Source organism: Eschscholzia californica, unplaced genomic scaffold (genome assembly GCF_041429995.1).
Source record: "Eschscholzia californica isolate CP2 unplaced genomic scaffold, dmEscCali1.0.p SCAF_2, whole genome shotgun sequence".
Classification (NCBI taxonomy): Eukaryota; Viridiplantae; Streptophyta; class Magnoliopsida; order Ranunculales; family Papaveraceae; genus Eschscholzia; species Eschscholzia californica.
In genome coordinates, this window is record NW_028238309.1 from 18274689 (window position 1) to 18296269 (window position 21581).

At 34.6% G+C, this 21581-nt stretch overlaps 1 protein-coding gene across 1 annotated transcript; it reads left to right on the forward strand.

The window, feature by feature from the left end:
• The first annotated feature begins 19702 nt into the window (after positions 1–19702).
• LOC147556642 (dehydration-responsive element-binding protein 3-like) lies at positions 19703–21081 on the forward strand. Its single transcript, XM_086657575.1, has one exon. It carries the CDS (start codon positions 20074–20076, stop codon positions 20875–20877), a length of 804 nt encoding a protein of 267 aa, XP_086513701.1. The 5' UTR covers positions 19703–20073; the 3' UTR covers positions 20878–21081.
• Positions 21082–21581: the final 500 nt, after the last annotated feature.

Consider the following 21581-nt stretch of genomic DNA (forward strand, 5'->3'; position numbering starts at 1 on the left):
CTCCGAAGTTCTCTTGATGTTTTGTGAGAATGTACTGCTTTCATACTTCATATTATTTTTTGGTCAGCTTTGAAAATAAATAATTTTTAGGACATGCGAAAGAATTTGATTACCAATGATTTCTAATATTTGATTTGTTTCTACTTTCGTTTTTTTTATACTAGGGTATATCCTGTGCCTAGGGCACGGAGACTTGTGTCAATAAAATGTTACGAGATTTATTGTCATATTTTATTGAGAGAGAGAGAGAGATTTTTATTAGTTATTATTTTTTTGTTTCTTTTCTCTTAAATTTAGTTATTATTTTATTGAGAGGAGAGATTTTAATTTCTTTTTTTAACCCTTGAAATTGATTTTGTTTCTTTTTTTCTTAATTACTTATTTTATTTCTAAGAAGGAAAGGATTATTTCTAGGGTATATCCCGTGCCCTAGGGCACGGACACTTGTATCAATTAAATGTTACGAAATTTAGTTTATATTTTATTGAGAGAGAGAGAGATTTTTATTAGTTATTATTTTTTTTATTATTTTTTTAGATTGTGTTATTAGCTATTATTTTATTGAGAGAGAGAGAGAGATTTTAATTTCTTTTTTTAACCAGTGAAATTTATTTTGTTTCTTTTTTTCTTAAATTAGAATTTTTATTTCTAAGAAGGAAAGGATTATTGTTTTTTAAATAAGTAACTTTATTTCTACGAAGGACTATATTCTAATTTTGAGAAGGGCTTCCAGACAATATCCTTTATTAAAAAAGGATGTTTATCCCAGTCATCGTTTTCCCTTCTGTTTTATATAATAGACTAGTGTATATCCCGTGCCCTACGGCACGAACACTTGTATCAATCAAATGTTACGAAATTTATTGTTATATTTTATTGAGAGAGAGAGATTTTTATTAGTTATTATTTTTTTGTATTACTTTTTTGTTTCTTTTCTCTTAAATTAGTTATTATTCTATTGGGAGAGAGAGAGATTTCAATTTCTTTTTTTAACCCTTGAAATTTATTTTGTTACTTTATTTCTTAAATTAGTTATTGAGTCTCGATAGAAGGAAACGATTATTGTTTTTTAAATAGGTAACTTTATTTCTACGAAGGACTATATTTTAAATTTTGAAGGGCTTCTAGACAATATCCTTTATTAAAAAAGGATGTTTGTCCCAGTCATCGTTTTCCCTTCTGTTTTATATAATAGATTTACTTAAATTAGTTATTTTATTTTTAAGAAGGAAAGGATTATTGTTTTTTAAATAGGTAACAATATTTTTTTAATTAGGTAACTATATTTCTACGAAGGACTATATTTTAAATTTTGAGAAGGGCTTCTAGACAATATGCATAATTAAATAAGGATGTTTGTCCCAGTCATCGTTTTCCCTTCTGTTTTATATAATAGATTGTATGTATCTCATAAGATATGGAAACATGAAAAGAATATAAACTAAATAAACATAAAAAATAAATCTTAAAAAACATTGATTTCCTCTTTGGAGGTAGTTTCCTCTTCCCCTCGGTTTCTTTTCCCTCTTGTTTCTCTTACCATATTATCCTCCTACAAATAGAACTAAGCACAAAGCCAGAACTTAAATTTGGAGGACAATATCATGAGACAAATCTTTAACAAATTCTTAAATGAGGCTACCATAGACTTTGTTGTTGAAAAACTTCTCTTCGATGTAGATCATGTAAGATAACGCGAAAGTGAAGAATAGAAATATTAGCTCAACAATAATCGAGAAAATATGATACATTGATTTTAGTTTTATGGCATAACCCGAACGAATTCAGAAATCATTTTAAAAAGATGGGCATAATCACAATGGACCCAGGTGCCCATGGCAAATGTGAGCTAGATCATTAGCCTTGGAACGGGAGGTCGACCTAAGTTTTCTAGAGACTATCATGAATTAAAGGTCCGCCGAAGGGTGGATCCGAGTAAGCTCTGCAAGCCTTGGCACAAGATGTCTGTAGAAGCAAGCTCAAAACCTTAATATCTACTACGCCTAACAAAAATGTTCATTACGCGAAAGGTCAGATAGTGTTGAATATCCGCTAGCCATATCGAAAAGAGACGATCATACGATCATGATCAGAAAGATTCCACTAACGCTTATTCCACATGGCCTTCATCAAGTCAATAATTCACCACCACCATGCAAACCTATATAAACAACAAATGTTTGCCTTGAAAATGGATCTCGATCCTTAACTCTTGATTTCTCATTGATTTTGAACCTGCAACACTAAACTGACTTGAGCGTTAGAGAGTCTTTCCAGTTGTCCCTCCCACCCAATCAAGTACCCGACGACAAGGAGGAACAATTAAATCGAAGGTAACAGAGACGGTTTTCGGAAAGCCACTTCCTGACATTATCACTTTGGTGGTAGAGGAAGATGGTCTTACTTCAGCATCCCCGGCCCGCACATTCTTTATAACGAAATTGACAATCTTAAAAAAGTTTTAGCACTTGAACCCGCCCTCACCATGTCTGGTTATGGAAATCTAGTAGAAGAAATAACCCATCTGAGAGGGGAAAAAAGGATAAACATTGATGCTATGGATATGATGCTGACAACCCTCCTGAAAGTGTAAGAAGAATTAGATCAAATTAGAAGGCAGAGATACCAAGGTAACAAGAAAACCCCTACAATCTCTCGTAAGAAACCTGTACGCCGCACTGACTCCCTTTATTTACCTCCTTCATCAATAACAATGGAGACCTGCATGTTGGGTTATGACGTCTCCTAGTGTTCTAAGCGGAATCTCAGACATCTAATGTCTAACATTAGTATCCCCAAAATCTCATGCATAAGTTAAAGATGAAACTAATTAGTTTAGAGATTACCTTAACCGCTATTTCTCAGGCACTTAAACGGTTGAATAAGAAGACCAAGAGCTCCAATTGTAGCTCCTCTACTTGAGACACCAGAGTAATCAACTTGATCTCCCACCTTCAAGTTAGCTAGAACTTTAATGGTTGTTAGACGAAGTACACCTTCTTCTTTAGACGAGATAGATAGTTGTGAACTATTCTCTCTTTCTTTCTCTACTTGATGTTGTAGATATAGTCAGAAATCTCTTTGAGAATTTTTCACACCTAATTCAGTTCTAATGAGACCCTTATATAAACTCCTAAAGTTAGATTCCAACCCTAATTAGTTTTTCTAAAATTCCAAAATAGAAACAGAATTAGGATTTTCAATATTTAGAAACCTCTTCCAGAAGTTTCTTCTAGCCGGCCAACCTATGCCCTAGTGGGCAAGGTCTGGCTGGCCCCCTCTTAGTATGGCCGACCATGCCTTGGTCGGCCCAGTAATGGGCCTTTAGGGCCCCGACCCAAAACTCCTTAGTTCCAGCCTTCGTACTATCTTTGCCTAAGCCTTTCGCTTGGTCTTTTGGACATATAACCTTCGTACTATCTTTGCCTAAGCCTTTCGCTTGGTCTTTTGGACATATATCCGGATCCAATCCTTATGTATATGTCACAGCCCTCTAGTCATGTCTTCTGATCAAATCGACACTCTTTTGTGTAAACCGATGTAGGATCCAGACGAAGTTAGCCGCGAATCGCCTCGTGATTCGACGATCGTAGTTGGTTTGTAGCTAAACACTACGATCCCTAAATCGTCCAGATTGATGATCTTCTTCATCAATTGTCTTATCCGACAAATTGTTCGCATTGCAGCTTTGGTCGAAGGACATCTCCTTCACTATAGGTTATAGAAAATTTTTGACAAAAAAAGAAACAGACAACGAAGAAGAAAATGCAAGAAAAAAAAGCCAAAAAGTGATAGCAATGCTTTAAGAGGTGTATGAGGTGGTAGCATATGCTGCAGAAAAGGAGGGTACTAGAGTTCCACCGAGGCAGAAGCAATTGCAGCATGGTTAGCTGCACGACTTGCTTTGAATATCCCGAAATATGAATGTATATTAGAGGGTGACGCGATGACAATTATAAAGTCTTGCTCAAGTAATTCAAATGACACTCTTTGGGGAATTAGGCCAATCATTATGGAGATCAAAGAGGAAACATTAAAGCTACAAAATAATATGTTTATATTTTGGAATCGTGAGGCTAATAATGTAGCTCACTTATTAGCTAAGTTTACATTCAATTTAAATCTAAATCAAACTACGAGATCTTTCAGAATACTAGTTGCGTTGTAAGTCAGTTGGAGATAGACATTATCAACATGAATTTAAGCTCGAGTAGTTAATAAATAGAGGTACTTACCTCCTTCGTTAAAAAAAATAGAACCTTTTATTGGTATTGAAAATAAAGTATGGTTTTTGAAGTGGCATCATTTTAATATTTAAATGAAAGTTATAAAAAGAAAGAAAGTGAATAAACATTATGGGACATCTTTGTAAGGAATAACTACCAAACAAGATGGGACGGAGGGTGTATAAAACAAACAACCATGGTGGACCCGTCGGTACCCGTGGTGGCACGTGCTCCCACCGGCCAACGCGAAATCCATATTTCAGATACAGGAACAAATCAGTTATATAATAAAGACATCACAAGTTAGCAGTGGTCGAGCTGGTAAGATATAAAAATCACTCGCTTGAACGTCACATCATGATATTTGAATTATTTACAATTGCTTATTATAACTAAAAGTGCTCCCAAAATAAAATTTCTGGGCCGCCATTGCTGAACCAACACAGAATTTAAGAACTCTACTATTGAGACGATCAAATTTTTTGCAATTATAAGTTGACTCTTTCTATTATGTTTAGAAGGTGTGTTAGAGTATAAAGATCGAGATGAATCGAGATCCGTAGATATCATATCAACCATCCAAGATATATGAAGATATTATTTATACTTATCCTAGATAGAGTCCTAGGAAAATAAGATACCCGAATCTCTCTATAAATAGAAGTGACCTCTATGTATTTTACATTGAGTTGAGTTGCATTGAGTCTTCGAGTTTGTAATCCGACGAGTTTATATCTCTCTCCCTCACGATATCACTCGTGGATTGTAATCTCTCCCTCATGATTTCTCTCACGTGAGTGTGAAATTTCACATGGTTTCGAGACGTTATCTTTCTGTCACCTTCTCTTTTACTTGTGACAAAATTTTACCACAGTTTTGTGTGACATCTTTTGCTCATGCTATTGCAAAATCCTTCTGCGACAAATCAATATTGTCTCTTATATCCAACTATTTCTAGTTGCGACATAATTTTTCTGTCACCTTTCTCTTCTTTTTGTGACACTATGTCTTCATCATCCTCTTCACGGATCCTCAAGATGAATCCACCGGTTCCTCTCTTCCATCATCAACTACATATGGTATCGTTTCCTCCTTCGTTTGTTGATAAATTTGAAGCTCACCTCCCTCTCACCAAATTTTATTCAAGCTCGAGAAAGAAAGAAATAAAGCAAAGAAGAAAAGAATGACATTCAAGCTGACGAAAGACAAAAATATTATATCAAGTTTATGTGCGATTACAAGTTCAAGTTGCAGACAAAGAATTGAGCACCATTGACAATTGTTCGACATTAAACAAAAAAAAAAAAACTAAAATTCAAGTTCAAGTTTGAATAAGATCGTATGCGAGCAACACCCATCTTTTCCAAGTACAATTTTCAAGTTGGAAACTCCACAAGTTCCGCTTCCAACTTGAGGGGGAGTGTTAGAGTATAAAGATCGAGATGAATCGAGATCCGTAGATATCATATCAACCATCCAAGATATATGAAGATATTATTTATACTTATCCTAGATAGAGTCCTAGGAAAATAAGATACCCGAATCTCTCTATAAATAGAAGTGACCTCTATGTATTTTACATTGAGTTGAGTTGCATTGAGTCTTCGAGTTTGTAACCAATCAATCCCACGATTGTGGAGATAATATAATATAGCCATTCATGACTTTCTCCGTGGATGTAGGTCGTGATCCTCCGACTGAACCATGTAAACTATTGTGTTATTTATTTAGTTCGTATCTTCTATTCTAGCGACTAACATGAATTTTCCTAGGACTCTATCTAGGATAAGTATAAATAATATCTTCATATATCTTGGATGGATTACAATCCACGAGTGATATCGTGAGGGAGAGAGATATAAACTCGTCGGATTACAAACCGAGAGGAAGAGGTTGGAATGGATTCCTTAAAGAAGAAAAGACTGAAAATTGACTGATGTCGAATTCCATCCTTGTTATGAAATCGGCTTCAAATCCGGATCGGCCTGACCTACTTTAGTCGGCAAGATTTGAAGAGGTGACATCCGTTGAATGGAGATGACTATCGTACCACCAATTTTTTTTTTTTTTTTTTGGGTAGATGGGAAAAGATGAACCTCGGATGAAGTCGAGAGAGAGATGAAGTCTTGAGCATAATGATGAGCCACTCATATAAGGTTCCCACGTACTTTAGAAACATACTCCATGTGATTGAGTAATAGTCATGATGTAAACTATAAGGATGGGCTTCCAAGGAAGTATGATTTAAGTCTTTGCTTGAATCAAAGGTGATCATTGATGCTTTGCACTGCTCACAATATTGGCTAATATTAGACCCACTAGCATTGAATATCCAACGGGAAGTGGAGGTTGAATAGAATAGCCATAAGGAGATGAATGTGCCCCCCCTTATTAGAATAGGTGCTGAAAACACACATGTTTCCAACTGTACTGGATGTGTGTAGAAGAATTGGCGAATTGCTGAAAAATTGGTTGGTTGAATCACCATTCTTGCAACCGAAGAGACTTGTTTTGTTACTGCGAAACAAACCTTCACTTGATCTCAATCCCATCGAGGAAAGATGAAAAACATAAAGTGAAGAACGAGTAGCAGCATCACAGAATGGTGATTGAAGAATATTACTAACTCCATGATGGGAGTAGAGCAACCGGAAAATCGATCGGCGAAAAGTACGGTTCCAATAAGTAGAGATAACCGAGAGAGAACAACAAGTTATTCGAGGGATACAAACTTTAGAACAGTATTGAATCGTCCAAAGTTGTAGAGAGAGTTGTTAGTCGGAAAAGCGCGGAAGCTAAGAAACCACAGGATTAACAAACCTGCTTTTGATACCATGTGAAAATTCATGTTAGTCGCTAGAATAGAAGATACGAACTAAATAAATAACACAATAGTTTACATGGTTCAGTCGGAGGATCACGACCTACATCCACGGAGAAAGTCATGAATGGCTATATTATATTATCTCCACAATCGTGGGATTGATTGGTTACAAACTCGAAGACTCAATGCAACTCAACTCAATGTAAAATACATAGAGGTCACTTCTATTTATAGAGAGATTCGGGTATCTTATTTTCCTAGGACTCTATCTAGGATAAGTATAAATAATATCTTCATATATCTTGGATGGTTGATATGATATCTACGGATCTCGATTCATCTCGATCTTTATACTCTAACAAGGTGTTCCTTTTTTTTTTTTTTTTTTGTTAAGGATAGAAGGTGTTCCTCTTAGGGTCAGGCTGTGGGATCCACACATGCCTGTTCAGTACGTGTGGTGATTACCTGTCTTAAATAACCTCAAAGGAGTTGTAATTATGTTTGAGAGATCCATCTCTTCTTCCCTCTCCAATAGAACATTCAAGAATCAAGATTGAACATAGTATGGAGGAAGACATATCTATTGGTAAACTGTATCAGCTCTAAATGCTAATATATTGTAAGATAATATCTTATATTCTTATGTACATAGCACATGAATTCCATGTGAATAATAATAAAACCTACAAAACATTTAAAGATCTAACTAAAGTATACATAGGGTTTTGCAGTTCTAGTACAACTACAAACAGTTATTAAATTAAACGTGATTTTATAGGTAGAACACTTGGTTGAAACTTGAAACACTTGTTTAGGGCTAGCTATTTTTGTGGCTTCTATACATTTTGAGTAGTTTGGGGGCTAATTTTGTGTTCATTACATATATGGATGTTCAAGTTTAGAGATCAAAAAGAAGTGGGAGATTATACGGTAAATTTGAGATTATTGACGCAAAGGGCAACGACGGTAATCTCCGGCTTTAGTTTCCGAGTGGGCAGACTAGCCAATATGGCAAAGATAGAATATGTGTCCTACTATAGAATCGATTAATCTTACTATTCCACAGTGATAATTAAGGCCCATTTCCACCATTTAGTATTAGCTTACATTAATTTTTAATATTTAAGAATGGAAATCACAAGCCCACCCCTTCTTTGGTTTGTTATTACTCCATTAAGGAGAATTGGAGGAATAGAATTCTCCCTGCATCCCCACGAACCAAACAGTGGTCAGGATTGTGAGTTCCAGGAAACACATTCCATTCCCACGCGATTCCCGCGCGTCAAACATAGTCATATGGTTCATCAACATTTGTTGGTGTATTGGATTAGGAAAAACTCAAGGTGTTAGTGCACAAAAAAGTCGAGAAACCAAGTAGTGGTATTAAGTGTAACGAAGTTGAGAAATTAAGAGTCTATGTATTAATGCATTTAGGAATATGGAGTCCCTAATCTTATAATATTAGGATTAACTTTCATGGAACTTGCATCTCAGGAGCTTGAGACAGGCTACTGGCTCATATACCAAGTTAAATGTCTTTAAATATTTCATAACTGTCTAAGTGGCCGAACCCCTCTCCCTTGCATCTCAAAGTTGTTACATTCTGGAGCTTTAAAAATCTTTAAATATTTCATGGAATGTGCCTATGATCCCCTCTCCTTAAGTGTTTTCAACATAAAAAAAACAAGTAGTATGACAGCTGAATGATCGACATTGGGTCCTATCTTGCAAAAGAAATTGCTTGATGATCAATGGCGGAACTACCTATTGTTTATTCCAGGCTAAGATGGTATGACACTTGGTGACATAATGGAAAACTCATAAGGGCGTCGCTAAAGCACTCGAAAAAATTGTTGTTAGTATTACTGGAGGATTTCTTTATTCATTAGCAACAATTATAATGTGCTTGAAGCCTATGTCTTAGTCGAAAGTTACCTAGTTAGCACTGGGTTAGGTGATACTTTTTCTTTTCCTGTGCCCATCATAAGAGCATCTCCAGCCCCAGCCGGGCAGAGGCCCCAACCGACCTTTCAGTCGCCCCTAACATTAGGGGCGACTGAAGATCCCCAACATGACCGTTGGGAGTCCCCAACGGTCATGTTGGGGATGATCTTGGCCGTTGGAAAAAAATACAACGGCCAAGATCTTCTCCAAATTTTTTTTTTCGTTTTTTATAATGTAATTAAATGTAATTATGTTTCAACTCTAAAAAAAACTTCCACATTAATAATTAAAATACATTTAACGAAAGTGTCGGTCCCCGAATAATTTTTCAACCTTCAAAAAAAAGTATTATTTCGAAAATAATTTAAACACGTATTTTGTATATACACAAAACCACACACGTTTCTTGCACACTAACAGAAACATCACACACGCATTTCTCACGTAAACAAATTTTCGGCCTCAAGAGAGGCTGGGGTTGGAGCTGAACTTTTGAGGCTGAACTGAGGCCGAAAATTTTGGGTGAAAAAATGGTTTTTTCGACTTAAGAAAGACTGAGGTTGGAGTTGCTCTGAAGAAGTAGAAATTCAGAATAAAAGCACTTGAATGAGACATATGATTGGAACATAATATGTTTTTTCCTTTCACTAACATAGTTGCCAGACTCTTAATTTCTTAAGAAAGGACCTTGGTATGAGGTACACCATTTGTAGCTTATAATTAGCTAGAACCCCCACCCACTTTTAATAGGATGTCAAGTTATTTTCCGTTTTACTATAAATAAGGCGAATTTGCAGATTGATGGTGATGGTGGAAATGTTCAGAGTTTAAATATAAGGAAAAGCATCTCGCTATACACAAGATCTGACTCTTCTATAACTTATAAAGCCAAGGTATTCATTACTCTTTTATCATTTTTAGGTAGAAATAATTTCCAAGTGTGAAAGTAACACTCTCTCAAAGTTCAAACATTTTTACCATGCATGTGTCCTATTTTTATTTTTTTCATTTGATGAACAAATGTGTCCTATTTCTTGAATATATACTGTCATTCTTGCTTGGAGTGGGAAAATTGGTATTGGCCTAAAAATGTAAGTCATTAGAGATAATGTTAAATTCATGGAGAAACATTAGTTGATTTATTAATAATCACCACAATTGTAGGGTTGACTTGTTATATTAGTCAGACATAATTGAATGATTAAACTCTGAGAGCACATCTCCAATGCAAAACTTTAAAAAAAATTGTTTGTCATATCTGTCAAGTTCCAATTGAGTTTCCCACCACCATGTGTTGGAAATAGAGATCTTCAACTCTTTTGTGTCTCCAATGCAAAACTGTAAACTTATCTTATTTATTTCTGTGGCGAGGTTATTTTTGTAAAGAATTAGTTACTCATTTAAAAAATATAGAAGACTCGATTTCTATTGGTGGAAATTTAAATATTGATGAGTTGGACAATTAGAGATATCTCAAGAGGACACTGTAGAAATAGAGTGTCCTCTTGAGATATCTCTATTTCACCCTCGGCACATCATCTTAAAGATCCAAATAGAGTGTTGCATTGGAGAGAGTTTTCAAGCAAAAACTCTAAAAAAATCTATGTGGCATTCAGAGTTTCTAAGATTGAGTGTTGCATTGGAGATGCTCTAAGACCCAATTCATATTTATGGAGTAAATTAGAGTTTCATAAGTTCGCAAGTTTCCTGAATTTAATCTTCTGAATCTTCAAATATCTTAAACTCTTCTTAATCGTCGAATCTTGTCTTCTCGATTCGACACTTACATACACGTGTTGCACACGTATCTTAGTAAATAATTTCAATTTTTATACACCTTCTCTTTTTGTTTTTTTTTTTTCGTTGAACATATTCATATCATTAAGAAATTAAAACGTTATTACAATACATGTTTACTAAAAGAAAAGGTACAGTTTTCCATGTCTTTGTTCTGTTATTCTTTCTTGTCCATTTCGCTAGCTTGTCTGCTGGTGAGTTTAATGTTCTGTTTGTATACTTGAATTGCACCCTTTCCAGTCTTTTTCTGACTTCTTGTATTCTTCGTATATGAATTATGGATCGGCATTGTACTCCGTGTCTAATGTTTTGTATAGATCCTCTTTCAACACCAATTTTTGTCAGTGACCGGGAACAGACTCGGGCCGGGATCGATCAAGCAATAATTTTTTTTTTTTTGTAAATATTATGTAAAATTTTAAATTAAAAAATAATTAAAAAAAAAACTACAAACTTATTATAGTAAAAAATAGTTAAAACAATTACCTACACTATGTGGATATCTTTTATCATTTAGGGATATCTTTTATCCTTGAACTTGTAGGCCAAACATTTTTTCGTAAGTTGTTCCATAAAATATTCTCTAAACTAAGAAAAATTATTGGTGAAAAATGTTCCTAAGAATTGAAGTTTATATTGTGGCAAATATTCTATTATGTACTATAGTCTAAAATACCTTAAAAGATTACAAATTAAAAATCTAAAACTTATCTAAGAATCTATCTTATGGATTTTTAAAAAACTTGGCTAAATTCTTTTATGGACCAACATACCCAAAAGAATATAAATTTCAAATCCAAAAATTACTATTTATCTTGATCTAAAAGAACTTGCTTAAATTTTTTTTTACGACAACTTGCCTAAAATATAAATTAAAAATCTAAAATATAAAAGATACCGATCATAAAACTTATTAAATAGCAAATATAATAGATGGAATGTCATAAATAAATAAAAAAATGCCAGTGTTTTGGGAAATAAGCAAAATTTTCGGGGCAATAAGTTTTGGGTGGAAACAAATTTTTTTTGTTTCCTCCAAACATCACCCTTTCAATTTTTTATTTTCTTGTTCTCCTCTCATCTCAACTAAAACTCCGGCGACTTCCACCATTAATGCTGATGATCACCATCAACATTCTTCTTTCTTCTCTCTCTTTTCTTCTTTCTTCTTTCTTCTCTCTCTTTACTTTTCTCTCTCCTCTTCTTTCTTCTATCTCAACTACACCCCTTCGCCGGAACTGTTAAAAAAAGAATGGAAAGGGGAAGAAGAAATAAAGAGGCAAATAGAGGAGAAGAGAAGAGAGAGAGAGGGAAGAGAGAAGGGAGAAGAGAGAAAGAAACCGTCCTCGCAGGCCATTTCCGGCCGACACCTTCATTCTGGCGACTTAGAGGGGGAGTGTTTGGTTTTCCACCGTCTTCCCCGGATACTTTTCTACTTTTCGCAAAACGTTGGCCATAAAAAAACCTAACCTGGGCTTTTGTCGGGTCAGGCCTGGCCCATCGGGCTCAGAATGGATCCCCAACCTGGGACAGGCACTAAGAGCAGGTTGGCCAGTCCCATTTTCTGTACGGACCGGATTGGCCTGGCTCGTTTTCCGTACGGACAGGGCCGACATCCAACTCGGATTGGCCCGACCTCTTAAACATCAATACTTATAAGTGCGGCTTATAATATCTAGGATAATGTTCTGGCATAATTTTTGTAGGGTTTTTTGAGTTTACCCCCTAAATACTAAATGGTAATTAAGTTTACCCCCCTCAATAATTAGTAACTGAGTTTACCCCCTCGAACTTACTACTTTTGTTAAAAACACTAAAATAATGTTTGATATGTGGAAGAAATATACCAAGAATAATGATCGTGTAATATAATTTTAGTAATTTGTAATGTCTTATTTTAGTGTTAGGTTTAGTCACAAATTTTATTATTTTTCCGTACATAATTTAATTTATGATTATAACTCTTCTAGCAAAACATGACTTTAGTATCTTGTCTAAAATAGTAAGTCCAATGGCGTAAACTCAATTATACATTAGTAGGGGGTAAACTCAATTACCAGTGGGTTAATTCTGTTTTGGCCCTCAATTGGTGACCAAGTCACTGTTTTGGTGTCCGGGAGCTCGATTTGGCCCCCAAGTGTACTTTTTGGCCAGTTGATATGTCAGCAAGCTGTGACATAATATTTTGTATTCTTAATCTACCACTCTGACCAAATCAAAACCAAATCCCAAGCTATTAAATCAATTAACTAATTATTACTCCTACTTCTTTCTCCCAAGGTACTTTCTTCTCCATTATATACACACAAACACAAAAATTATACACACAAACATCAACCCACAATCAAGAACCAAAAGAAATAAGAGAACACAAATAGTTTTTGCTCTTCCGGCGAAGGGTCATACCTTCGCCGGATCCCCTTTTCGTTTTCATTGTTTGTTAGTCTTCCCTCCATTAATAGTTTCTCCTAATAATTCTTCTTTTTCTTCTTCAATCTCTCTAAAACCAGTGAGATTTGCGAACTGTACTGATCGCCCTTAACGTCATGGTGTTTGCTCGGAATTTCACAGTAATGGTAAGTAGCCAGCGACCTGTGTAAGCATCATACTTGTGTAAGTATATCTTTAATTTTGGGGATAGAAGAAATGGTTTTGCTTCAAATTTTAGTTTAATTTTACCAAGTTATATGGGATTATTCACGGTTATGTTGATCTTTTAAACTATGGTTCATCTTAAAAAATGATTCCTTGATTAGTAAGTAGATGAAATTTGAAGATCCAAAAGTATTGGTTATATATATATTCATTTTCAGTTTTTGTTCACATCGTGATGGAAGAGTCATTCGTTGAAGGAATCTTCAACCACGATGATGTTGTTCGTGGAATCATCTTCTTCTTTATGTTCTTAATAATCTTGATATTTTCATTAAACCCCATGGACAGCAAAAGAAAGTTCATGAATCAGTGGTTTATTTGTTTCTGGAATCGATGATCAATTTTCTTTTAGTTTAGCCATGATTGGAATCTGATGAATAGATTGGTGTAGTGGTGTGGTATTGTCTACTTCTCAAATTTAGACATTATAGAAGATGGATCAGAATCTATGATCGATCTAGTTAGTGATGCGGAGCAAGGGAGAAGAGAGAGTTATTAGTTTATATACTTAGTACAATAAAGATTATGGTTTTTGTTAGTCTTTAGGGACTATTTTGTTGGTCTTTAGGACCCTTTTGTTATTTCGTTTTTATTCAGATCCGAGTGTTTTGATCATGGACTACTATTGGGAGTTTCTTCATCAACTTACAACTCTCTGTACCGATGTACCGGAATCAGAGGCGTTAACCGGAGTTCTACACGCCGACGGTTGACGGCGAGAAGAGAAGAAGCTGAAAGAAGCATCGATTATAAAACTACCTTCAGATGGTTAGTGACGACTTCACCAGAAGTAACCCACCAATTAGATCAAACAGCTCTAGAGGCATCCCAAGTGGGCATAACTTGTATTGTTTGTCCGGATTTGGTTGTGTCTTTGTTTTTTTAAACTTCATGATGTATTTCTCATTAGCCTATTGGGCTTTAAATGAAGTTTGATTTCCAAAAAAAAAAAAAGAGAACACAAATAAAATTCCTAATAGATCATTATATCTTTCTCTGCATGGTTTTATCTCTTTAAACATGGTTCTCTCTTGTGTATGAACAAGTTAAAACTGCAAAAAGAATCAAGAAGACAAAGGAACCAGATTGTAAAGGGGGTTAGAAAAATCATCAACATCAGAATCAACATTATCATCAAAATCAAGCAATACCCAAAACTCAAGAACCAGTTATTCTCATCTCCAAATCTTCTGTACCAGGGATCCCTTTAGTTCCTCTTCAAACAAGACCCCAGCAACAACAACAACAACAACAAACTCCTCCTCCACCATTAAAACCCACCCTTACCAAAACCTATTCAAAGACCAAATATTATTCTCGGGAAACCCTTTGAAGGTATTGGAAAGGTTAGAGGTCAATTTGGAATAACTTATCTTTGTGTAAAACAATTTTGAAAAGAAAGCGTATTAAACCAAATTATCAAAAGACTAAAATTTTCCACTGAATATTTGTCCATTAACAACCATTAAAAACCTGAGAGTGTTGTTGAAACAAACTTTTTCTTCAAACCCTTGATCTGTGAGAGAGGGAACCAACATATATGGCTTGGAAAAGGGAGATTTGTTGTTTGGATCCCCTTTCGTATAATTAACTTTTTGTTTGGAATCCCTTTTTCCAGAGTTGCATTTTGGACTCCTTTTTTCAAAAAAATAGTTAAAATATAACTGTTCAAAGTATTTTAGAGATGAAAGTACTATTTTACCCCCAAGTAGATGAGAAAATACTATTTTACCCTGGCCTAACCCAACTTATTTTTTATTTTTGAACGAGTTAGTTAGTCTTGTGGAAGAGGCGGATTCATCATATCTCTATGAATTACATCTACATGACCGGCTAAATTTGGATAGATTGCTAATCTAATCTAGGTAGAATTGCCATAAAAGTACCTAAGCTTGTGTTATTGTATATGCTAGTGGTTACATAATCTTCCTAAAACCAAAAACAGTAAGATTCTCACCTCCTTCTCGTTTTGGTATTTTGCAATACTAAGGGGGTTTTGTGAGCACTGCGAAAGTAATAAGATGTCAGAGACTTCAACCATAATATTCAATCAAGATACATTTGATTAGTGGCTTACATCCATGATAGCAGCTTGAACTCTTGGATTCTGAAACGCCATCGCAACATCAGGGTTGGCCATAGTTTTGTTGGACAAATTTTGATGCTAATATCTAACGGAATTCATCTCTCTCTCTCTCTCTCTCTCTCTCTCTCTCTCTCTCTCTCTCTCTCTCTCTCTCTCTCTCTCTCTCTCTCTTACGTTTGGTGCTATATAGCGTTAGAATCACTTTCTCTTTCTAGAATACACACTCTGTTATTAATGTGTATTAAGTAAATTTGAAGCTAAAATCTAACAGAAACATTAGAGTTCATCTCTTTCTCTCTCTTTGTTTTGTGCTAATTAGCGTTGGAATCACTTTCTCTCTCTCAAGTAGACAATCTGTTACTTTGTATTATGCAAATTATTGAGAAATGACATAGCTGGATCAAATTCAATAGCATAGAGAAGGGTTTTAGTATCTTTAGAAAGAATTTTTAATAGTTGGTATGTTGATCCAATAATTGCTACTCTTGATTTTGAAGATGATACACAAATTCAACCACTGAACTTTCTTTGTCCATTAACAAAAGAAGTAATAAAAGATCTTGTTGTTCTTGGGAACGATCAACCCTTGAGTAACGATGTATCAATGTATCGATCAGCCATTTGGTCCATTAACAAAACAAGTACTTCAATCCGTAGAACAAAAGCCAAATATTGGTGTTTCAGGAGCAATCGAGGAATGGGTTGATAGAAATGTCGAAATTGGGATCACATCAGTTGTGGAAGGCCTTAGTTTGGATAACCCTCTTAGGATTTTTCAGCTCGGTGAATTAAATAAATTAGGGGGCCGAAAGTGCAATTTCAATTATATAAGATTAATCTAGAAATAATTTAAAGTATAACTTAAGAGACGGAATATTCTCTTTTGATTCTGTTAAAAGGGAGTCCAAAGTGCAACTCTGAAAAAAAGGAGTCCGAACGGCAAATGAATTATACGAAAGGGGGTCCAAACAGCAAATCACCCCTTGGAAAAAATCAACAGAGCAGTTAAATAAAATCAATACTCATTTCTAATTTTGATGGATTGAATAGACGAGAATATGAAAAATCAACTCCCCAGTTTCCACCATTACTAACATATAATGACGGAAAAAAAAAATGGAACTGGAGAAGAAAGTGTCTGGGCCGGGAAAGAAAATAGAAGTAATATAGGTTAATTGATTTGACAACCCAAGATTTGGTTTTGATTTGGTCAGAGGGGTAGATTAGGAATAAAAATATTAGGTTAGAACTTGCTGACACAATAATTTGTCGAAAAGTACTCTTGAGAGCTAAATCGAACTCCCGGACACTTACGGGGTCCTAGCAGTGAGTTGGTCACAAGTTGGGGGCCAAAACAAAATTAACCCGTTACCAATTAATGTTGGAGAGGGAAAGCTAAAAAAAAACCTTTTCTTTTTACTCCTCAAGTGTTACAATTTTCTATTTTCATTTAGTGTTAGAAAATTATGTTGTTATTTCTTACATCTTTCCCAGTAGTACTATTTAACACGGAAAATACACGAAGAACCAACATCAACCACGGAAATACGATAAAAGGGTAATATCCAAAGCTAAAATTATTGAGGGACCATATCATATTCTATGAACAATGTTCATGCATAGATTAAGGTTCTGTTAGATTCATGTAGAAAGTAACCTCTTAATGCTACCATATATATATAAATATACATGAAATATCTTTGTTCAATAAAAGAAGACTAGGGTAGTCCGAATTCCCTTTCAAGCTAGAGTTAGAAATTGCAGATGAACCAAACCTTTTGTCTCAATCATGCATAGATTGGTAGCGTGGTTTAGGACCAGGCTCACAACTAAATAAAAGGGAATGAAACTAAACCATTGGAGATAAGAATAATTACAAATATACAAGAAAAACGATTAATTAAATGAGCTTGGTGTATTATCTTGAGCTAAGTCCCTATATAGCTGAATGTAGATTGCTATATTTTGTAATAATTTACAAAAGATTAGCATATTAATAGGAAAAAAATTACAATTAATACGCTCGGAACATTACAAAGTATCAGCCACTAGTGACACAATTATAGTTTACAATAATTTAAATATTGAGAAATTTGGCCAAAACCCTCCAAAAAATTTGGCTTTTGGTTAAAAAGATCGGTCAATTTTTTTTAGTCTTCAACTCCTTGAAACACCTTTACAAAAAATATGGGATTTTTATAGAAGATGGATCAGAATCTATGATCGATCCAGTTAGTGATGCGGAGCAAGGGGGAAGAGAGAGTTATTAGTTTTATATTCTTAGTACAATAAAGATTATTGTTTTGTTGGTCTTTAGAGCCTATTTTGTTGGTCTTTAGGACCCTTTTGTTATTTCGTTTTTATTCAGATCCGAGTGTTTTGATCATGGACCACTATTGGGAGTCTCTTCATCAACTTACAACTCTCTCTACCGATGTACCGGAATCAGAGGCGTTAACCGGGGTTCTGCACGCTGACGGTTGACGGCGAGAAGAGAAGAAGGTGAAAGAAGCATCGGTTATATAACTATCCTCAGATGGTTAGTGGCGACTTCACCAGAAGTAGCCCGCCAGTTAGATCGAACAACTCTGGGGGCATCCCATATGGACATAGCTTGTATTGTTTGTCCGATTTTGGTTGTGTCTTTGTTTTCTTGAACTTCATGATATAATTCTCATTAGCCTATTGGCCTTTAAATGAAGTTTGATTTCCAAAAAAAAAAAAAAGAATACAAATATTTTATTTTTTAACAAAATACAAAATTTGGATTTTTAATAACAAAAAAATATATAACCTGTCTTTTTCTTTTTTGCATAAATCAGCAGGCTAAGGGAACCCGACCTAAAAACAAGAGGCCTACAAAAAATATAGAACTTGTCTTTTTAACTCAAAAAAGTTTAAAATTGGGTCCTCGGCCCAACTTCTTTTTAGTTTTCAACTCCTTGAAACATCTTGCAAGGCATTGCAACTCCTTTACAAAAAATATTTAATTTTTAACAAAACAAAATACAAATATTTATATTTTCAACAAAAAATATAAAATTTGAGTTTTTAACAAAAAAAAAATATAACTTTCCTTTTTAACTCAAATAAATTTATTCCTATTAAATATTCAAGCCAAAATATCTATTTAATTAATATCCGCGACAACAATAAAAAAGAATAAAAATGATATTATAGCTAGAATGCTAGATCTCTTAATTCAACAGAATGAAAAACTATAACAATGTGCCGCTAGTGTGTTAATTGATTAATGAATGTGTAAATAAGTGTTGGAACAAGTTGTTTTTTTACACAACAAAAACTAAGTTGAATGAAATTAAATAGTAAAGCGTTTTGCTGTATGCAGTAAGATAACACTGCAATGCCAGAAATAATTTGTTTGGTGAATCCCAAAATCCGTAAAATTTTGAATTTTTGAGAATTTTGTGTTAATATTAGACTTATGGTGATATTAAGACCCATTGTTAGACCTTAAACCAAAATATCTTTTATAAATGAGATTCTAATTTAGGGCCTTCAAAACCTTTTGTCATACTGCTTTGGGTAAGGTTTAGCTTTTTGTTGTCATTTTAGTACCCAAAGGTTTTAAGCTTTTCTTTCCTTATTTATTGTAATCATTTTTACATGAATAAGAAAAAGAAAAGTAAAAAGATATTAATACTTTGGGACAAAAAATCAACACAGATTTTATGTAAAGCATCACTAATGAAATCTATTTATTGTTTATTATTGATACTGTACACCCTAGTTCTAGTGACAAATTAAATATATTATTAACAAGTATTCTTAATTAAAAATTATGAGAGGTTGTCACTATGGGTATGGTTGTGGACTTGTGGTGGAGGTAGTGATTCTTTTCACCAAAATAAGAAGATGAATGCTAAGAGGGAGAGAGAGAGAGAGAGAGAGAGAGCTAGAGAAAATGAATAGAAAACATGGGTGAAACTTCAAAGTGAAAAACTGAAATTAAATGCATAGAGAGAGAGAGAGAGAGAGGGTACATATAGGAGAGGGCCCATTGTACCATGGGTGTATACAGGTACCCATTTCTTTCATGGCCCTACCATTTCCTCTTCTTTCTCACTCTAAAACACTAGAGTCTAGGTTCTCTCCTTAATTTCTCACTAATGCTGTGGGTATATATTATATATTATTGAGAAATGATAGGTCGGCAATGGGTCATACTGCAAGGTGCACATCTACCCTTTTCCTTGTCTACTAAAAACCCTTTCTCCCCTTCACTTTCTCATTATTTTCTCTCTTTTTTCACATCTCTCTCTCCTTTTCTTTCTCTATATATTCTTTCTTCAATGTCTCTTTGAATGTGTGCGTGCTTTGTGTGTATGTATATATCTATGTATACTTCTACTTCCTTCCCTAGCTTTTATTTGTTGGTACATCTTTTTGATTGATCTTCAAAGTTGCTAGCCTTCCATTTCTTTGATCAGTTATTTCTCTAGCTAGCCAGCTACCTTCATTAACTCTCTCTCTCTCTCTCTCTCTCTCTCTAACTCTTTCTCTCTCTCAAAAAAGAAGCAATGAGTAATAATAATTCAGAAACAGAGAGCAGTAGCAACTCTGTTTCATCATCTCAGTCTATAATAACTTCACTTGGGTTTGGGTCCTCAATGAATCAATCTGATAATCATCATCATCAACAAAAACAGCAAAAAAAGAATCAGAATCTGGTGGTAATTTCAAAAAAACAAGTAGAAAAAGAAACCACCACAAAAAGGATGAGAGATTGTGATGATGATAAAAAACATTTAACATATAGAGGAGTTCGAATGCGTAATTGGGGAAAATGGGTATCTGAAATTCGTGAGCCTCGTAAGAAATCAAGAATCTGGCTTGGTACATTTTCAACACCAGAAATGGCAGCTAGGGCTCATGATGTAGCTGCTTTAAGTATTAAAGGTAACTCAGCGATTCTAAATTTCCCTGAACTCGCTGATTCATTACCTAGACCAGCTTCATTATCACCTCGTGATATTCAAGCTGCTGCAACTAAAGCAGCTTCAATGGAGAAATTTAATTCCTCCCCATCATCTTCAATGTCATTTTCTTCATTGGGTTCAGTGTCAACATCAACAATTACATCAGATTTTTTGTCTGAAGAACAAGAATTAAGTCAAATCGTTGAGTTACCTAGACTCAGTTCTAGTTTTGATGATGATCAATTAACCGATTCAATCTTTATTGACTCAGTTGATAGTTGGATTTATCCACCTCCATGGTTACAGAGTCCTGATGATTCTGGGTTTTTTTCATCATCAGATCAATTGGTTCTTCCTGAAACTTCAATCTCAACTTGTTTTGATTCCTTGTTGTGGGATTATTAGCAATTTTAGTTGTGTTTGTTTTTATTTGCCCATTTTTCACTATAAAGGGTCTAATATTTTACACAGTTTAATTCAAGCTGTTTTTCTTCCTCTCTCTCTCTCTCTCTCTCTCTCTAAAGACTGAAGACTCTGTGTGCTGATTCAGTGAATAAACTTGTACAGCTGCTTATAGTATAATCTCTCACTCTCTCTCTAGTTTTATTATTTTCTCTCTCTAAAATTTCTCTGTCTAGATGTTAGTTTCCATGTTGTTTCTTTGGATTTTCATATATGAATCAGACTGAAACAAACTGAAGTTTCTGTTTCCTTCTTTAGTGTGTGAATTTAGTAATTGGATTATCTTAATGGGTTTTAATTTTTCAAGGTGATTAACTAATCTAAGATAACTTAATCAGTGTTAATTAAGTAAACAGAAGTGAATGGGATTCTGCTTTCTATTTTTGGTTGTTTTATAATTCTGACAATTGTTTCATTAAAGTTTGGAAGCTTCAACTTTTATAAGCTCAGCTCAGGGTTGATTGCTCATAACCCCTTTCTTGCTCTCTCTCTCTCTCTCTCTCTCTACATTCAGTTTCTCTCTCTAACTTGGAGACTCAAATATTCAGGTGTATTAAATGTGGCCAGCTGGGATGATTATTATGGCCAATTTGCAATTTATGAACATGACCCACTTTCACAATTTGTATGCTATCATGACAATTTAT

Excerpts from the sequence above, each read along its gene's own strand:
- LOC147556642 (XM_086657575.1), top strand. The coding sequence starts at position 20,074 with ATGAGTAATAATAATTCAGAAACAGAGAGCAGTAGCAACTCTGTTTCA.